The 17,532-nt window shown below is 34.6% G+C and overlaps 1 protein-coding gene across 2 annotated transcripts in view; it reads left to right on the top strand.

Annotated features, from left to right (window-relative positions):
* Positions 1-17,532, top strand: part of NADK2 (NAD kinase 2, mitochondrial) — a 46,109-nt gene extending 28,577 nt beyond the window's left edge. Inside the window, exons 7-13 of one of the 2 annotated variants that reach the window (XM_060146024.1) lie at positions 1,270-1,348; positions 4,299-4,364; positions 5,715-5,810; positions 10,681-10,736; positions 10,866-10,919; positions 13,077-13,200; positions 15,402-17,532. In XM_060146024.1, coding sequence (XP_060002007.1) covers positions 1,270-1,348; positions 4,299-4,364; positions 5,715-5,810; positions 10,681-10,736; positions 10,866-10,919; positions 13,077-13,200; positions 15,402-15,540 — 614 coding nt within the window. In that variant the 3' untranslated portion in view covers positions 15,541-17,532. The remainder of the gene's footprint in view (positions 1-1,269; positions 1,349-4,298; positions 4,365-5,714; positions 5,811-10,680; positions 10,737-10,865; positions 10,920-13,076; positions 13,201-15,401) is intronic. The other variant, XM_060146025.1, reaches the window with a different exon arrangement.

Below are 17,532 nucleotides of genomic sequence, written 5' to 3'. Positions count from 1 at the left end.
ATCCAAGAGTGGCTTAGCTTGCTAGTTTGAGTTTAGGGTCTCTCAGGAGGTGACGGTCAAGCTGTTGGCCGGGACAGCAGTATCTGAAGACAAGATTGTACTGGAAGATATGCGTCACAACTCATCACATGGCTGTTAGCTTCAGTTCCTCACTATGTTGGCTTCTCCATTGGACTGCTTATGAAATATCTTCCCCCAGAGCAAGTGATCTGAGAGAGAGAGTGACCAAGTAGAAGCCAGGGTGTCTTTTTTTAACCCAATCTCAGAAGTGACGTACCGTCACTTCTGCCATACGTTGGTCACATAGACTAATCCTGGTGTGATGTGAGAGGGAGAGTTGTACAAGAATGTGAATACCAGGAGGCAGGAATCACTGGAGACCATCTTAGAAGCTAGCTGCTGCCACAGCTGAGGTGGACTTTTAAGCTTTGACTAAGGAAAAAGATGTGGAGGAGACAGAAAAGGGAACTTGTTCCATAGTGCTTGCCCACCAGGAGATACTTGGGTGCAATGAATCTGCTACTGGTGACATTGAGAGGAAGGGCCTGGCATTTCCATTTGGAGACTGGTAAAAGATAAAAAGTAAGAGAGACCGTTTGAAGGTGACAATCACAAGTTTGATCCAGAAAGCAGTGGGAATTCTTTGGAGGATTTTGCATGATGGAGTGATGTTTAAGTAATCATCAAGGAAGATCACTTAAGCTGTGCATACAACCTTATAGAGTAAAAAATAGATGACATTTTTTTAGGAGTCCTAAGAAGAGATGTGGCTCTGTTCCTCCAGTGCTGCCATTGCTAAAAATCACTCCTGAGGTTTTCTACTTGAAAAAGTAATCTGAGTTTTAACATAACTGGTTTGGTTTCCTATATGAGCCATTCATGTAATTTGATGCTTAAATCCAGAATGGCTCTCCTTTGGAAGTACTTGATCGTCTCTACTTCTGAAGCTTCCAGAGTAAAACTAAGTCAAGTGCGACCACATGAATCTTATGCTATGGATAAATATATTTTATCACTCTTGAAAAATTGTTTCAAGAAGACCTAAGGTTTATTTTGGAGAGACAGGGGCTTCATTGCTTCATAATGTTTAGATGATTTTGTGGGTCTGTATTATGAATACTTTAAATATGATTTAATTTATCTGTTAATAGTGATAAGATATAGACACTACAAAGACAAATATGAATATATTAATATTTTATAAATTTTATATGATAAAATTTCTAAAATTTAAGGAGCTGTCTTGGATTTTTCTTTCATTACCTTCAGGGTTTGAGGCTTCTGGACCCCAGCTCTTGCCAGTGAGAGCACTAAATGAAGTCTTCATTGGGGAGAGTCTGTCATCCAGGTACTTTTCAACCTGTGATCTTGAGTTTGAAATTTTAATATTTTAGTAATTTTTAAGCTATTTATTTCTACAACCTAAGATTTGTGAATGATTGATACTGTATAAGTAAGAGAAATGAATTATTTAATGAAATATTTCCAGACCTTTGTACATGTTAATACATGATAAGAGGAAAGAAGGTGTTATTACTAAAAACGTTTGTGAAACCCTGGGGTAAACAAAGTTATTCAGATTTCTTTACTGCAGTATTTCTCAGAGCCTTTAATCTATCATATAGGTGCTTTATAAATGTTTAAGAGAATGATATATAGGTATATATGTGCAATTGATAAAAAACATTGATCTTATAGACAGTCCATATTAAAATTGCCCTACTGACTGTCATAATGTTTTTTAATGCTGATTTATTTGTTTGCTTGCTTTGGTCCAGGATGCAGGTAAGGAGAACGCATTTGGCTATCATGGCCCTTTAGATTTAAGCAAGAACAGTTCTTAGCCCCACCCCTGTTTTGTCATCTATGATTTTAACATTTTTGAATGGTCTAAGCCAATTGGTTTGTAGAATATTCCCTTTTTTAGATTTGTATGATTTTTTTTTCTTCTCTGCATGGTAAGATTCAGAATGAGCATTTTTGGCAAGTATACTACATAGATAATAGCGATCCTTCTTAGTGCAACATCATAAAGCAAGTGTATCGACAGCTTAAGATTTGTAACCATCATTGCCAAAAATTAAGGTTAGTGAAGCTCTTTACTAGGAATATAAAAATATAGTATTTTATTACTGATAAAATCTATTTTGTGAGTGTTGAACATAATTTAGGCTTAAATTGTCAGTAGAATTTTTTTGCAAAATTTTTTTATGTGACACCAGTTACCAGTTATAAAGTGACTGCCATAGTATAAAGTTAATTTAACTCTTGGTAGTATGTTAGAACTTTCCTTCTCATTTTTGTTGATGTAAGTGAATTAGGGGTGGAAGATAGAGATGAATCTATATCCTACTTTCCTGCTTCCAGAACCATGTGACCCTTTGAAGGTCACATAATTGATTCCCTAGTTTACTGAGAGTTTCATATATTCTGAAATTCTCTTTATTATAAGTCATATCCTTTTATAGGAAGTTTAATTATGATAAGAGAAATTTGTCTTAAGCCACATTTTAGCCAATACCTTAACTGAGGTAGGTAGTACTGAAGAGAGCAAAGCCTTGATTCAACAGAATGATTTGAATGATCTTTTTGAGTTGTAATTATTTTATTAATATAATTTTAAATGTATGCAATAAAATACATTGTGCACCCACTAGGGATATAAAGATGAATAAGGTAAAGATAGTGGTATCTCACATAAAGGTAGTAAAATACATAATTTAAAAATTATTAAAAGTAAAATGTATTCTTCAAAGAAATCAAATAAAAATATATTACTTAAAGAACTTTAAAATATGGTAAAATGTAAAGATGTATTTAATATAGTAAGACTTATGCAGCAACAGAAAAGCTTTGTATATAGCATATCAAGTTTGAAACAACATGGAAATGAGTAATGGATACATTTGTGTCATAAGAGAGAACGAAGAGAATGTAACTCTAATTAGTGATATAATCTAGTCATTATTGCTAAAGAGGCAGAAGAGAACAACTTCAAAATGAGATTGGAGGAGGTCTGCATTAAAATAAATAGATGACAAAGGTAAAGATGTTTTGTGAGTTTATGCTTAATTCTAGGGAAGCCATTTAATGGCTTACATTATTCTGTTTGTATATTTTAAAGGTCATAACTTTTGAGAGCTTCTACTAGTGTTGCTTTATGATTTGTACTTACTAAAAAATAACTTATAAAAGGAGGAAAATTGGGGTCAATTGATAGATTTTTTGGAAATTCAGTGAAGTCCCATTAGGAGGTTTTAGACTGAATGCTTTTATTTTTTGTGGTGGTCTTGATTTGGTTGGTTTACCCCTGAGGTCTGATGCTTGTTCTTTTTGTGATCTTAGATGCCTCACCTGATATCTTTACTAAGATAAGGGCAGCAATGGGTTGGCTTCTGATGCTACTGAAAAAGATTTAACTACTGGAAATGTTAGAACTTATTTTTAAAGATTCTATGACATAGACCCTTAGGCAGAAAGGAAATGAACACTTATTGGATGCCTGCTATGTGTATGTTGTGTAAGTTGTCACATGTATGCTCATAGCAGCTCTGTGAGAAAAGTAGTTGTATTGATCAGTGAAAAATTGAGCTTTGGAGAATTCAAATAACTTGCCCAAGGTCATATATTTAGTTAATTAGCATCAGAACCATCATGTAAACCCAGAATTTCTGATTCCAGATGCTGTATTGAGTTGTCATGAAAACTTGTGAAGTATTGCCAATTTTTGGACTGCCCCTGCCTGTACACGCCTTCCTACTGGCAGTGCTATCTAAAAGTCATCTTGTATTATTTCTTATATAGCATCTTGTTTACTGCTTAAAGCAGAAAACAGCACTCTAAATAGTTGGTAATTATTATTTACTTTAAAATTTCTGACCTACCTACTAGAATATAAACGTCAAGAAGATCGTGTCTATTATGTTTGCCATTAAATCCCCAGTACCAACACAGTGCTTATTAAAACATAATAGGCACTTAATAATGTTTATGGAGTGAATAAATATTGAGTCCTGCCAAATGTTTTCATTATCTCCATTTTATAGGGAAGTCTGTGGCTCAGAGAAGTGAAATAAATTGCCCCAAATCACACAATTAATAAATAACAGAGCCAGGGTAAGCCTGTGCTCTTCTTCAGTGTATACAATAGAACTGTGGTCTTCCTGAAAACTGAAGTGCTTTGCTTGGAAAATACAAAGTGCAGCAATATTATTCCTGCCTCATTTATAATGTTCTTAGACTTAAGAACATTTTAAAAGCCCAATTTTTTTTCTTTTCTCCTATTTGTTCTAACCTAGAATGTCTTATTCTTGGGCTGTAGCAGTGGACAATTTAAGAAGAAGTATACCCACTCTAAAGGGACTGTGAGTTTTATTGCTGCCTTAAAAAAATAATCTCCCTGAAGCCAAAATTCTCTGAGTTGACTAATCTTGATAAACCTGCATGTGGGAATGACACTAAATTTGTTCATTGTTTTGGGCTCAACGTCTCTCACCTGACTATACTTTCCTTTCTCTTCACCTCTGCTTCTCCTCTATCCTCACTTACCTGTAATATTTGGCTCTATGTGATTCTGGCATAATAGCAGCCATTCCTATGGATTCAGATGGCTTGTCTGTGTATAATAGGCTCCTAATGTACCTAAAATTCCTAATTTTCTAGGAAGATATAACAAAGCTATGAAATAGATTAAATGTGAATATTAGGCTTGCTATCTTTTATTTTTGTAGAGAATGCTGACTTTAGAGAAAAAATGACATGGAGTTATATCATGTAAAATGTTCACAAACCAAGAGCTTGGTAGGAGAAATGAAAGGGTTAGAATAAGAGATAAATTATCCATTGAATGTTAGTATTTGCAGGCATGTCTAATAATTGTCATTATTTTGAAAAGCTGTATTTTGTTAAGGGTTTATTTTAACTTTTTTATTTGCTGGAGAAAAGTAACCCATTGTTGACCAGTGACATCATTATTTTAAGATACAGTTCACAAAATAAGCTTTTACGTGTTTCAAAAGCTCTTTGAATAGTTGCAAATCATTTATACATTCATGCAGTTAAAGAACAGTGTCATTATTGCTGGTGGGAGAAGACTCAGTTGATTCCGTATTTATTAAATACACTAAGAAATATAAATCTTTTAAAAAATTACAGTTCTTGTTCCCTAGTTTCGTCCAGTGATCCAGGACTGGTTGAGATTTTTCTTTAGAACTTCATTATCTCTGCTAGCTTACTATCAATTCAAAAGGCACATTAGTATGTAACTTAAGAAACAAGAGTTTAGCAGAAACTATTGGTAACTTGAAGGATTAGATGCAGACTTAGATGTAACAAGGACTAGCTACCAAGAATGAAACTCTCCTAGGAATGGTATTTTCTTTTTGAATTCTGAAATAAGGTTCTGTATGTTTCCATAAAAGCAGTAGCAGCAATGCTAGGTAAAAATTTACAAGAAGCTCCTGTTTGAAATGTTGAAGTATTGATAGAAAGGAGGTGCATATAGATCAGGGAGGGATGCAGACATGCAGATATTTTAAATTTTTTTTCACTTAATTAGTATTGAAATTAGCATCATGATGTGTGTGCCAACTAAGTCAGGTATGTCTCAGTCAAGCTGGCCTACTTAGATTTCATCAGCGCTGAAAGACTATGTTTATCTTATTTACCATGAGACATAAGTTCAGCCAATCCACTTTTATATTCTCAATTCACAGGGCTTCCTACTACGAGATTTCAGTTGATGATGGTCCATGGGAAAAACAGAAGAGTTCAGGGCTCAATTTGTGTACTGGAACAGGATCAAAGGCCTGGTGAGTAACTTGAGATGTTGCTTATCAACTTTTGTGAAATACTTTACGTAATGTAATTTAGTTGCTATCTCATATTGGTGTATCTAAGGCCTCTAATATGCAAGAGGTAGCTAGCCTGGTGTTATTATATCTGTTGGCTCAGTTTAGCTACACTCATTGATTGGGTCCAGGAGTCCGGCTTTGACTTCTTAGATTATAGCGCAGCCTGGATCTGGTCATTCTTTAGCTTCCCATACTAGGTTTGTAAAGAGAAAAAAGAAAATGAGAAATGTTTTGAGGGATTATATATTTTTAAAAATGAACATTTCAAGTAATAGTAAAGAAATGAAAACAAAGTACAGTACCAAAAAATATGCTGGAGGTTTGTGCATTCAAGGCCTAACTGGAGATAACCTGGGACATCCTGCAACTTGTCTACCCTGTGACCTCTCTCTGGGAAGTCTCTTCTACTTAGTACACACATGCACATGCCTCCCAGACCTTTATCTGTAGCTGTCTTCTCTCTTGAGTATAAACTCATATTGTAAACCTACTTACTACATAGGATTTCAATAGCATTTCAAATTCAACACATTTAAAACTGAATTTATTGTCTTCAGTTGTTCTCCCCGTGTTCCCTGTCTTGCTTAATAGTATCACCCTTAACCTTGACATCATATTCTCAGGAAAACACATTATTCCTTAAAACCTTGCTCTTATCTTTGAGTCTCCCTTTTCTCCCTATCAGTCTCTAAATCCTGTCAGATATAATTCAGAAGCTCTAGCCCCCTTTTTCAGTTTCTATTGCTATTTCTTTGGTATAGGGCCCCATCTTTTCAGTGAATATTCTTTGTGTCTCACCCTTTATTCTTCAGGCTGTCATTCATACTACTACCACAGAGTAATATTTCTAAAATATAGGTATATCTCCCTATTTCCTTCTGTGCTTTAAAACTTTCATTGACTCCTATGTTCACATTGCTCAGACTGTCATATAAGGCCCTTTAAGTATGACCTCCTTGCCAGCCTACTCCTGCCTGACCCTAACCCATCACACTGGAGACACTGCAAGCTACTTGCAATTCTTAGCACAAGCCACGTTCTCTCTGGGCTTTTTGTTTTTGCTCAATGCACCTTCTTCCTGCATTGAATGCCTGAACACTCTCCCCTTTCCATCCACTGGCTGAAAATTCCAATCTTCAAATGTCATTTTCTGTAGGAAACCTTTACTTAAGACCTAGTTCCTTTCATAAGCCTAATTAATTGATCCCTTTTTTTGCCCTTACCCAGCACTTTTTCCTCATCACACTGTTATAGCACTTAGCACATTATTAGTTTCTGATAAGCTCATACCCTGTTAGTTAGAGCAACTTGAGGCACATGGGATGGTGACTAGTGTTTTTTTTTTTCCTGCTTAATTTTTTGTGTGCATAGCACAGTACTTAATACAAAGTCACTTAAATACTCTTTGAATAAATGACTACATGCTCACAAATATAGCTAAAACAGTGCTTATCAAACTGACTTTAAGTTTGGATGCTTTAAAATTGAGTTTTATTTCCCCTGCCACACACTTTATAGTTGAGTCCTGTGTTGATGTTGCATTTAAATAAGTATGGCTGAGACTAGAATTTCAGTCTTCTCTGTGTTGCTTATTAAAGTCTGCTTTGTCTCCCATGCTCTAGTGTAGAACCAACTCTGTCTCTCTAACTATATCCTGTCCCTGCCACCTTGGTTAACTCAGTCCCTTTTCTTCTCTATTCAGCCCTATGTAGCTTACTTGCTTCTAACATGTTCTACTCTCCTCCCTGTCATAACTGATAACATTTCTTTTGTTACGATTGCATTTCCCATGTATCTTTTGATCCTTTTTCTCTTCAGAAAGTAGGGGGAGAAAAGAGAAGCCTAGGGGCCAGAGGGACTGAGGGAAAGTTATATGTTCTATATGTTAATTTCAACTTACTGCAGTACCATCTTTGAGCACTTTCTTTGTCCCAAGTAAGTATATTGTCTTATTTAAATTCTCAAAAATACTCTGGAATTAAGTGATTTTATTTTCATTAATAGAGTTTAAAAAGTCTCAGAAATTGGCTGACTTGCCCAAAGCCATGTGGCTAATAAATGGTGGAGGCGGGATTTAAATTCTGGACTTAACTATAAGGTGTAGACCTCATGAGCCACAGAAGGAGGAAAAGCATGGACGGTTCCCTGTGGGAGGTTGTGAGACATGCTTAGAAGTGTTGCCCATGATAGCCACACTTGTTCCTTTAGCTAGAGCTTAGTTACATGCTATGTGGCAAGAGGGGGTGGGAAATATAGCCTAATCATGTGTCCGGGGTCGGGGGGGAAGAGAGTTCAGGGATTAGCTATCCCATCTTTGCATTTCCAAAAATTCTTGCACAAGACATAGGATGTAATGGTTATGTTGCATAGCAAGTGTCTCTGCATTGTTGCATTCTCGTCTCGGTCCTCTTCCCAGTGTGGGATGTGATCTCTAGCACACACTAGGAGAAGTTCCACAGAGCGGGATTATTTATGTTTCCATGAGTTCTTAAGACTGTTGCCAGTCCTCCTCCATACATTCTGCCCTAGCAGACTTAATTAAGGGTGAGGAGCTGTTCTTAAGAGAAAGTTTTACTAGCTGATGAAGATATGAGAATCTTTGTCTTTCGATTTGGTTGTCTTTAGTAGAAGTTATGTCCAGTTTCAAATCAGAACTCTTAGAATGGTGAAGGTTGTAGATCGAAGGAAAAAGTTGTGTGCTAGCTAACTCCTGCTTTGGCATATAGTTTGTCTTTGATATAGAATGTAAACCACTCCTAAAGGTAGAGTGAATTGGCTGAGATTTAGATTACAACCATAGGAAATTAGTTTTAATTTAACCCCAATTCAGAGAACTTAGTTTGTGTTGATTTGTGGTATCTCTAATAAGTCATAGTTCTAGGAATGTTAGAGCATGTCTTACAAGACTTCCGTTCTCTTAAACTAAGTCTTAACTACAATAAGGAGATATAAGTCATTAATATCCTTTGCTCTAAACATATTTTAATTCAGTGGCACCCTAATAAATAGCTTATTTTTATGTGACTTTTAATTTAAAGTATAATTCCAAAACCGTATCTTTCAGTAATGGGTATATTCAGAGGAATTAGAGTATAACTCATACATATTCCTTGCATTCGACATTTTCATTCAGTGTTGAGTTCTTGCTGTGAGCCAGGTAGTGCCTAAAGTGCCTTATGTCTTGTAGTGTGTGACAGTAATGCGAATGAGATAGGTTTTGTGAACCTCATAGTAAACAATAAGAAAGTCAGAACACTCGAAGTATTTTGCTTTATACCACATAGTGAGTATGAGCAAAGGTACAGAGGCGAGAATGAGCCTGGGGTGTTTGGAATGTGAAATTGGAGGACAGATAATGGTGAAAAATAGGAAAGGCAGGGGCCAGATTTTAGATTTTTTTAGGAATTGTGTGACTATGCAACATTGTGCCTGTTCGTGTGGATTATCTACTGAGAAGAGTGAGAAGAGTTAGAGGCAGAATTCCAAATTACCTGGAAGAGTTTGTTTTCTAAAAACCTTTCCTTAACCATCTTTTTAGACCCCAGCACAGAGCTTCTTTTAAAAGTTATTGAGGGACTTGCCTGGTGGCACAGTGGTTAAGAATCTGCCTGCCAGTGCAGGGGACACGGGTTCGAGCCCTAGTCCAGGAAGATCCCACATGACGCAGAACAACTAAGCCTGTGCGCCACAACTACTGAGCCTGTGTGCCACAACTACTGAAGCCCGTGCATGTAGAGCCCGTGCTTCTCAACAAAGACAAGCCACCCTAATGAGAAGCCTGTGCACCGCAGTGAAGAGTAGCCCAGCTTGCCGCAACTAGAGAAAGCCCACGCGCAGCAATGAAGACCCAATGCAGCCAAAAATAAATAAATTAATTAATTAATTTAAAAAAAAGTTATTCATGTTTGTGTTAATGTTTGTTCCTAAGTGGTTAAGCAAGGCATTTGCTAGTAAAAGATTTCTCATCTTCAGAAACTATTTTATAATTTGAAGAAATACACATTTTAAAATATGTTCGATAATAGAGTATACAACAAAAAGTTAGTCTCTTTCACTTCATATCTCTAGTACTAATCTCCAGATGTAACCACTCTGTACATGCATATATTTTTTTAATATAAGTAAAACAGGTAAGTTTTATATATATATATGCACACATACATACCATATAATGCTTTTGGTTTTTTAACTTAACATATTGTTATCTTTCCATTATCCGTACATATAGTTGTATTTTAGCCTTTTTAATATCTACATAGTATTCTACTGAGTGGCTATAATATAATTTATTTACCCAGCTTCCTATGGTTTTGCTATTATGTGCTTCCCAGTTGTTTTGCTATTATAAATAATGCTTCAGTAAATATCCTTGTATTTGTCTTTGTGTATTATATGTACAAATATATTTTAGGATAAACTACTAGGTTGAAGAATATGTTCATTTTAAATCTTAATAGAGCAGAATTGCCCTCCAGTTGTAATCTCTATAATTCCATTAGTATATGAGAACACTTCTTTTCTCATACCCATGTCAATACATTGTCAGTTTTTAATCTTTAAAATCTGAGAAAAATCTTGTTTTAATATGTATTTCCTCAAGTATGAGTAAGATTGAACATTTTTTTCATATAGACCCATGAACTATTTGCCCATATACTTTGCCCACTTTTTAAAACTGTATAAGGTGGCTGTTGTCTTTTGGTCATTTTTTTTTTTTTCCTGATAATTTCTAAGAGTTTTCTGTACATTAAGTAGATTATTCCTTTTTCATTTTTCGTATGTTTTTAGAACTAAAATAAGAAAAGATGTATATGGTGTTTGTTTCTAGGTCATTCAATATTAACAGGGTTGCACCTCAGGCTGTGGAAGATGTTCTAAATATTGGTGAGTACCAAATAGCTCTTATATGTTATATTATAATATGCTAAATATATTTTATTGTATGTTAGCTGTATTGTACATTATAAACTATTTTATTTAATCAAGATATTTCCCCTTTTCCTTTTTCAATAGCAAAACGACAAGGAAATTTAAGTCTTCCATTGAACAGAGAATTTGTAGAGAAAGGTCAGTGACCAATGATCATAACTACTAACACTTTCAGTTAAGTTCTGTACATATTTTGAGGATGTTATTGTGAAGTGTACTTGTCTAATTAAGCAAAGCGTAGTGCTTTTTTGACTCAAATATGCTCTTAATATAATACCCCTTAAAATATATTTTAAACAATAAAAAGTTTAAAGCTGGAATTTTATATTACGATTTTTGTCAACCATGGAAATATAACCTCTGTGTCAAAACAGTGTGACTGCAAACATGTCCTGGGGGATAGGAAAATGTAGAAAAATACACATCTGGAAATTAGGAAATGCACACCTAAACTCAATGTGCCATTAATATCCTCTAAATGAGAAGGAATTCACTGAACTCTGATTGCTTACCTTCACATTCACTAAAATGTTCTCTTTAACCTTCTCCTATATGTCCCTGCCCAGTTATTTCAGGGTTCCTTTAAGAGAACCAGCACAGTTGGAGGAAGGATACTGATCAGCGAATTTGAAGACTAGGTTCCAATCCCAGACCAGCCAGTCACTCACTGTGAAACGATGGGCAAGACTGTTTCTTTGCTCCTCTGCTTCCTCAACTGTGGAATGAGAGAGTGGACGTAGATTGCTGGGGCATAGGAATTTTTCAAATTTATTTGTTAAATTTTATTTTTTTTAAATATTTAAATTCGTAAACTGAAAACCACATTCATTTGATTTGCATATGAAATTTTAACACACTAAAGTCTACTCATCTGCTAGGATCATTTTCAAAAGTATGGACCTCAAACTAAAGCTAAATCGTGCTGTCTCTGTTTAATTGAAGAGTATCCTAAGATTTCAAGGTAAATTATTTTTAGAAAAACAACAAAAAATCCGAACTTGTTTATAGTTGCATCTATTTACCTATGCTGCAACTGTCATCCATAAATATTTGAGTTTGAGAGTTATCAGAACAGACATGTTCTTACTGGTCGCTCTTAAAATGATTTAGCAATACCTGATAGAGTATATTAACAGTGTGAGTTCATTTTGTTTATATATTTTGGATTCTCGTAAGACTTCCTTTGTTGGGGAGATAGTTTGTCTTTAAAATATAGTTTGTAAACAGGACTAAATCTCTGCGGTTACTTTCAACTCTCTAAAATGGACTGTTTTCTCCCTCTCTCAATTTGAGACCTAAAAGATAATTTTAATCATGGCTTTGAGCTAGAATTAGTGTTAAATCTGCATCAAAGAAATGAAAATTAGGCATTTATAGTAATTGATTCTTCATTATATAATTTAACTTAAAGCATAACGTGTATAAAACAACTGAAATTTATATCAGGTATACAAATTAAGGGTATATATAAAATACAGTGATTGATTTTTCTTTTAATAAACATACTGCTTTACTGAATGAATATTATTCCTTTGAAGATTTGACTATCTTCAGAAGCAATAGTGAATGACAATGGTGCAGTAACTGTTACAGACACTTCATTTAATTCAAATGAAATTTTGGTATATAAGGTAGATTATCTAATAGTCTTGCAATGTCTTTTAATGTGGTGCTCAACTAAATGTTCTTTCAAGCCCAGTTTCTTTGTACAGTTGTTTTTAACCAGTTTGTGCTCTGCATGCCAACTCTTGTGTGCCTCTTGGTTAGAGAGAAAGCAGATCCGAAAGCCTTCTAGAAATATCTTGAGTAATAGCAGTTTCATTAGAGAAAGCATATTGCCTGCCATTGTTTGAGACTGAATTTTATATCAAGACTATTAACTTATACTTATGAACTCTCTGGCGTGGTATTTTGTAAAGGAACTTATTAGCAAGAGATTATGGCAATTTAAGGTCCATTTTCGAGTGCCTCAAGCTAGTTTCTCTTTTTTTTGTTTGATTACTAGCTTTATAGGTACCCCCCGACCCCAGCCAAATGTACCTATTTCTGCTATATTGTGGGTGATGTAGGCTTCTGTGGGCTAATCTTGGAACATACTCCTCATTTATAAGCGTTTTTTTGTTGGTTTCTTTTTTTAATGGAATGTGTTGTGAGTTCCAAGAAACTTGCTGCCAACCAGACCTTTGGAATAGAACTGTGCTTGTAAATTGGGGATGGCATCCATTTTCATTTTGCACTTCTCAGAAGTGACTGTCTTTCATCGAATGTGCTAATATTTGTTTTTTTTCTTTATAGTAACAAATGAATATAATGAATCGCTGCTCTACAGTCCAGAAGAACCAAAAATACTTTTCAGTATTCGAGAACCAATAGCAAACAGAGTTTTTTCAAGCAGTCGTCAGCGTTGTTTCACCTCCAAGTAAGCTTCCTAAGTTGTCTTGTGGCTGTTTTCCTCCCTTGTAATTATAAAGCACAGTTGGCTTTAAAAGTGTTCAATTTCATTAAATTCACTCCTTCAGACTTAATCTAGCAGGGAAAGTAGAACCTGTAGAACTAAAGAGGTGTCATGCTAACCTGGCTAAAGTAATATTTTGTCTAACACTTAGGGTTCCATTTTAGAGAAACTAAAGTTTAAGTTAATAGAAAGGAGAACATAGGTATTTAATTGGGTGATGTGGGCTTTGTTTGTTTACTCTAGTAAGACACAGTAAGATCAAATTATCACTTCAAAAGAAGCTGACTGGAAAGCAACTTTTTTTTCACATGCTGTGGCATAAAAGCAGGACCTGCATTCATACAAAGTCATACAAAGTCTAATATAACCTCAGAGTAGGAGTCATTGCTTTCAGCTTTTCCCTGAAAGTGAATCCCCCCCTCCCCACATCTATTAAATTTGCCTTGGATTGTTTTTTGAGGGGAAGAGGATATACAGAAATGTTTGTAATTTCTTATTTTGTAAAGGTTGCCCAATTTTCCAAACTAACAAGGAAACCTACTATAATTCTGAAAAACTGTCATCTATCTCATGGCAAGCAAAGAACAGTTTAATTACAAATTGCTGCTTATAGTGTGCATATAGTTTTTTGAAAATACACAACTGAATTTTTCCAGGAAAGACACAAAAAAGGAAACTCGTCATACTTAAAAATCACTTTATCATTTGAGAGTTAATTTTGATTAATCAACGAATCTATACTCAGTTTGGGTGAAACTGTAAAGATTCATTTAAATGTTTGCTCATATAAGTAGGAGAATAGCTTTATGACTTCAGTGGTTGGAAAATATTTCTTAGCAACAAGATTGATAAATTGAACTACATTAGAGTTAAGAACTTTTGTTAATCAAGGCACCATTAAGAAAACAAAAAGGCAAGCCACAGAGTGAGATAGTCTAGCAATGGACTCATATCCAGAATATATTTTAAAAATTCCTACAAGTCAATAAGAAAAAGACAGGCAGCCCAGTAGAAAAATGGCCAAAAGTCACGGACAGGCATTTCACAAAAGAGAATATCCAAATGGCTGATAAGTATATGGAAAAATATCCTTGACCTTATTATTCATCTGAGAAATATAAATTAAAACTACATAATATGATACCACACACACCAGAATAGTAAAATACCAGTTGTTGATAAGGTGGAGCAAGTGGGACCTTTATGTACTAACATTAGGAATAGTTTGGAAACTTGTTTGGCAGTTACCTACCAAAGCTGAATACAGCGCATGCAGGGACCCAGTAATTCTGCTCCAAGATATATATCCAGCAGAAGTGTATACACTGACCAGAAATGTGTGCACCAAAAGACATGCTCAAGAATATTCATAGTAGCACTGTTCCCAATAGGTAAAAACCCAAATGTCCATGAATAGTAGAAGAGATACTTAAATTTGGGTATTTTTGTACAATGCAAGTGTTTTCAGACAGCAATGAAAATGAACACACGGCTGCTACAGGTAATAACATGGATGATTTCACAAACATGCTACTGAGCAGAAGAAGCCAGACATGGGCATACCCATTGTGTTCTTCCATTTATATAAAGTTCAAGAATAGACAAAACTATTACTACTATGGTGATTGAAATTAGGGTAGTGGATATGCTTGGGAAGGAGGGGCTGGGGGTAGAGACTGGGAGATGGGAGTAAGAGCAGTGAGGGAGCTTCTGGGGAGCTGGGTAACATTCAGTTCCTAATTTGGGTGTTGATTACGCAAATGTGTTCATTGAGCTGTACCCTAATAATTTGTGCCTTTTCTGTATGTTGTACGTAAATAAAAATTTTACATGAAAACAGTTACATTCTTGCTCACTACTTAAAATACTTGTAATGGTAATAACTCAACATTCAAAAGCCTATGAATTCCATCTGAACTTGTTCACTGATAAATGTTTGGGTGAATGGAGCTCTCCTGAACATTGAAGTTTTGAGATTTTTTTGACGATGTACCCATGTATTCACATAGTCACTAATTCTCTCATATCAAAGAGCAACTTGATTTTTAAAATCAAGGCCAAATGATCTCTCTGCCAATTTAGATGACGATGAAGTGTTGTAAAGAACCTGTAATTTAGGGTTAAGAAAAGTGTTGCTATTTAATGAGATGTTTCTTTCTGCTTAGGGTTTCTGTTCGTTCTCGTTGTTGGGATGCCTGCATGGTTGTAGATGGAGGAACTTCCTTTGAGTTTAATGATGGAGCAATTGCTTCAATGTTGATCAATAAAGAAGATGAGCTTCGAACTGTGCTTCTAGAACAGTGAAGGATTTCCTCAGATGACAATTTTGATTACTGGAAAAAATAGTTTTACTGTGGAAACAGACTGCCAGTCATAAGGCTACATTTTTCGGTTATTGTTGAGACTGGTTGGCCTTGGGCTCAAAGGTGATCAAGAAAGTGAGATTTGTATTATTCTGTTGGATTCTGATGGAAAAGATACTCACTGTGTAAGAAAATGGATGGACTAAATTGATTAGAATTCATACCAGTGAAATTTCTATATTGCTTACAATTGGTTTCCAGGAGTGCTGATATCTTTAAATTTAGAGAGGTAGGCTCCAATAAAAGATTAAATGTTTAAGGTTTGAAATTTAACTGTACAAGCTTTTTTTCCTTCCTTTTCCTCCTAATTTTGTGGAATTGGTCAGTCCAAACACATCTCATTTGATTAGTATTTTTTTATAGTACCTAAAATTCAAGATTTTTTAAAAGATTTGGTGATGGAGAATTTTGATAAATCCTGACATTGACCTAATTGAAGTAGGTAAATGTGTTTTTTATATGCTAAGAGTTTTCTAATTTCAGAACACAATGATATTGTTATGACTATTGATTTAAAAAATTCAAACAATCATTTTTGAAATTATTTAGAGATGTTTTCATTTAATTGACTGTCAGGTTAATTTTGACAATGCTGGGTGAAATATATCTGGACAAAATCATGACACCGTTTCAAATGTATTAATTATCCAATAACTATTTTAGGTCTTAGGTAATTTTTTTTAATGATTTGAGTGTCTAATAAAGTTCTTCCTTATTTACAACTATCTAACATGGATTCAAAGACTAAAAGGATGAACTAATTAGACATATTCTATTAGGAGTTTGGTAAAACTTTAAAAAGATATTTTCATCTAGTGTAGGAGTATTGTCAGAAAGAAAATGGATTATTTAATAAATATGCAAAACACTTTCGTTTTGGAATTGCCTTACTTATTATCATGGTAGTTTTCACCTAACTCATATTCCAAGTTTTACACATTAGCTTTGGAGGATAAAATGTTATGGCTTTTCTTTTTTTCCCATTATGACAGTTTCTTTACCTAATTCCTGATCTACTTATAAGTAATCCTAGAATTATCACAGAAAGTACCTCTTGCTGCATCATGAGACAATTGGTATTCTCACTCCAGTTATTCAAAGTTGTTTTTTTTTTTTCCACTTGCTGTTAAAAGCTTTTCTTCAATCACTGAAATATTTATTGAATACCCACTCAGTGCCATGTACTGTGTCAGGTGCTAGATATACATTGGTAAAGTAAACAGACTCTATCTTATAGAACTTGAGTCTAGTGAGCTCAGAAGTAAATTCTGTGAAAGCTAGGGTGTATTATAATCAAATCGAGTGCTCTTAGTTCTGGCAGCATTTATCATGTTCTTGTCAAAATTTTTATGTAAATGTTACTATACAAAGATAATCTAGGTTTTGTTGTATATCCAGAACAAGAATGTGTTTTTTTTTTCCTTAGTTAAGAGTATCTGCATAGACACTAATAGCAAGGAGTTTACGTGATGCATACAATAAAAATTGGTGTTTTACCAGAGATGGATCTAATTTCTTGTTTGATTTAAAAATGATATACTTAAGATGCCACTTTAGAAAGAAGTGAAATCCCACACTATAGAAACTCCCTAACAGGTTTAAAATACCTTTTTGACAAAAATGCCAACTCCATCTTTAATATCAAGGAAATCCAATTGTCCAAAATGGTACCAGAGATCTGTTTAATATGTAACATATTAATAGGTAACCTGCTATGTAAAATTGTTCATAAGCCATATTTTAAAGGTTTTAAAAATACTTAATGTGCTTCCTTTGTGATATAACTTCTAACATTTCTGCTCTGTGGTGGGGATTTATTTGTAACAGATGATGAGAGGCAAAGTATGTTTGAATAGCAAAAATGTTTTTATGAATGAGTTAACCTTTTCATGGCAACTACATGTGAATAAAATTAAACCATTGTTATCTTTTC

The sequence above is a fragment of the Lagenorhynchus albirostris genome, chromosome 3, assembly GCF_949774975.1.
Source record: "Lagenorhynchus albirostris chromosome 3, mLagAlb1.1, whole genome shotgun sequence".
NCBI lineage: Eukaryota > Metazoa > Chordata > Mammalia > Artiodactyla > Delphinidae > Lagenorhynchus > Lagenorhynchus albirostris.
Note: the sequence above shows the minus strand (reverse complement) of the source record. Positions and strands in the feature narration are given on the sequence as shown.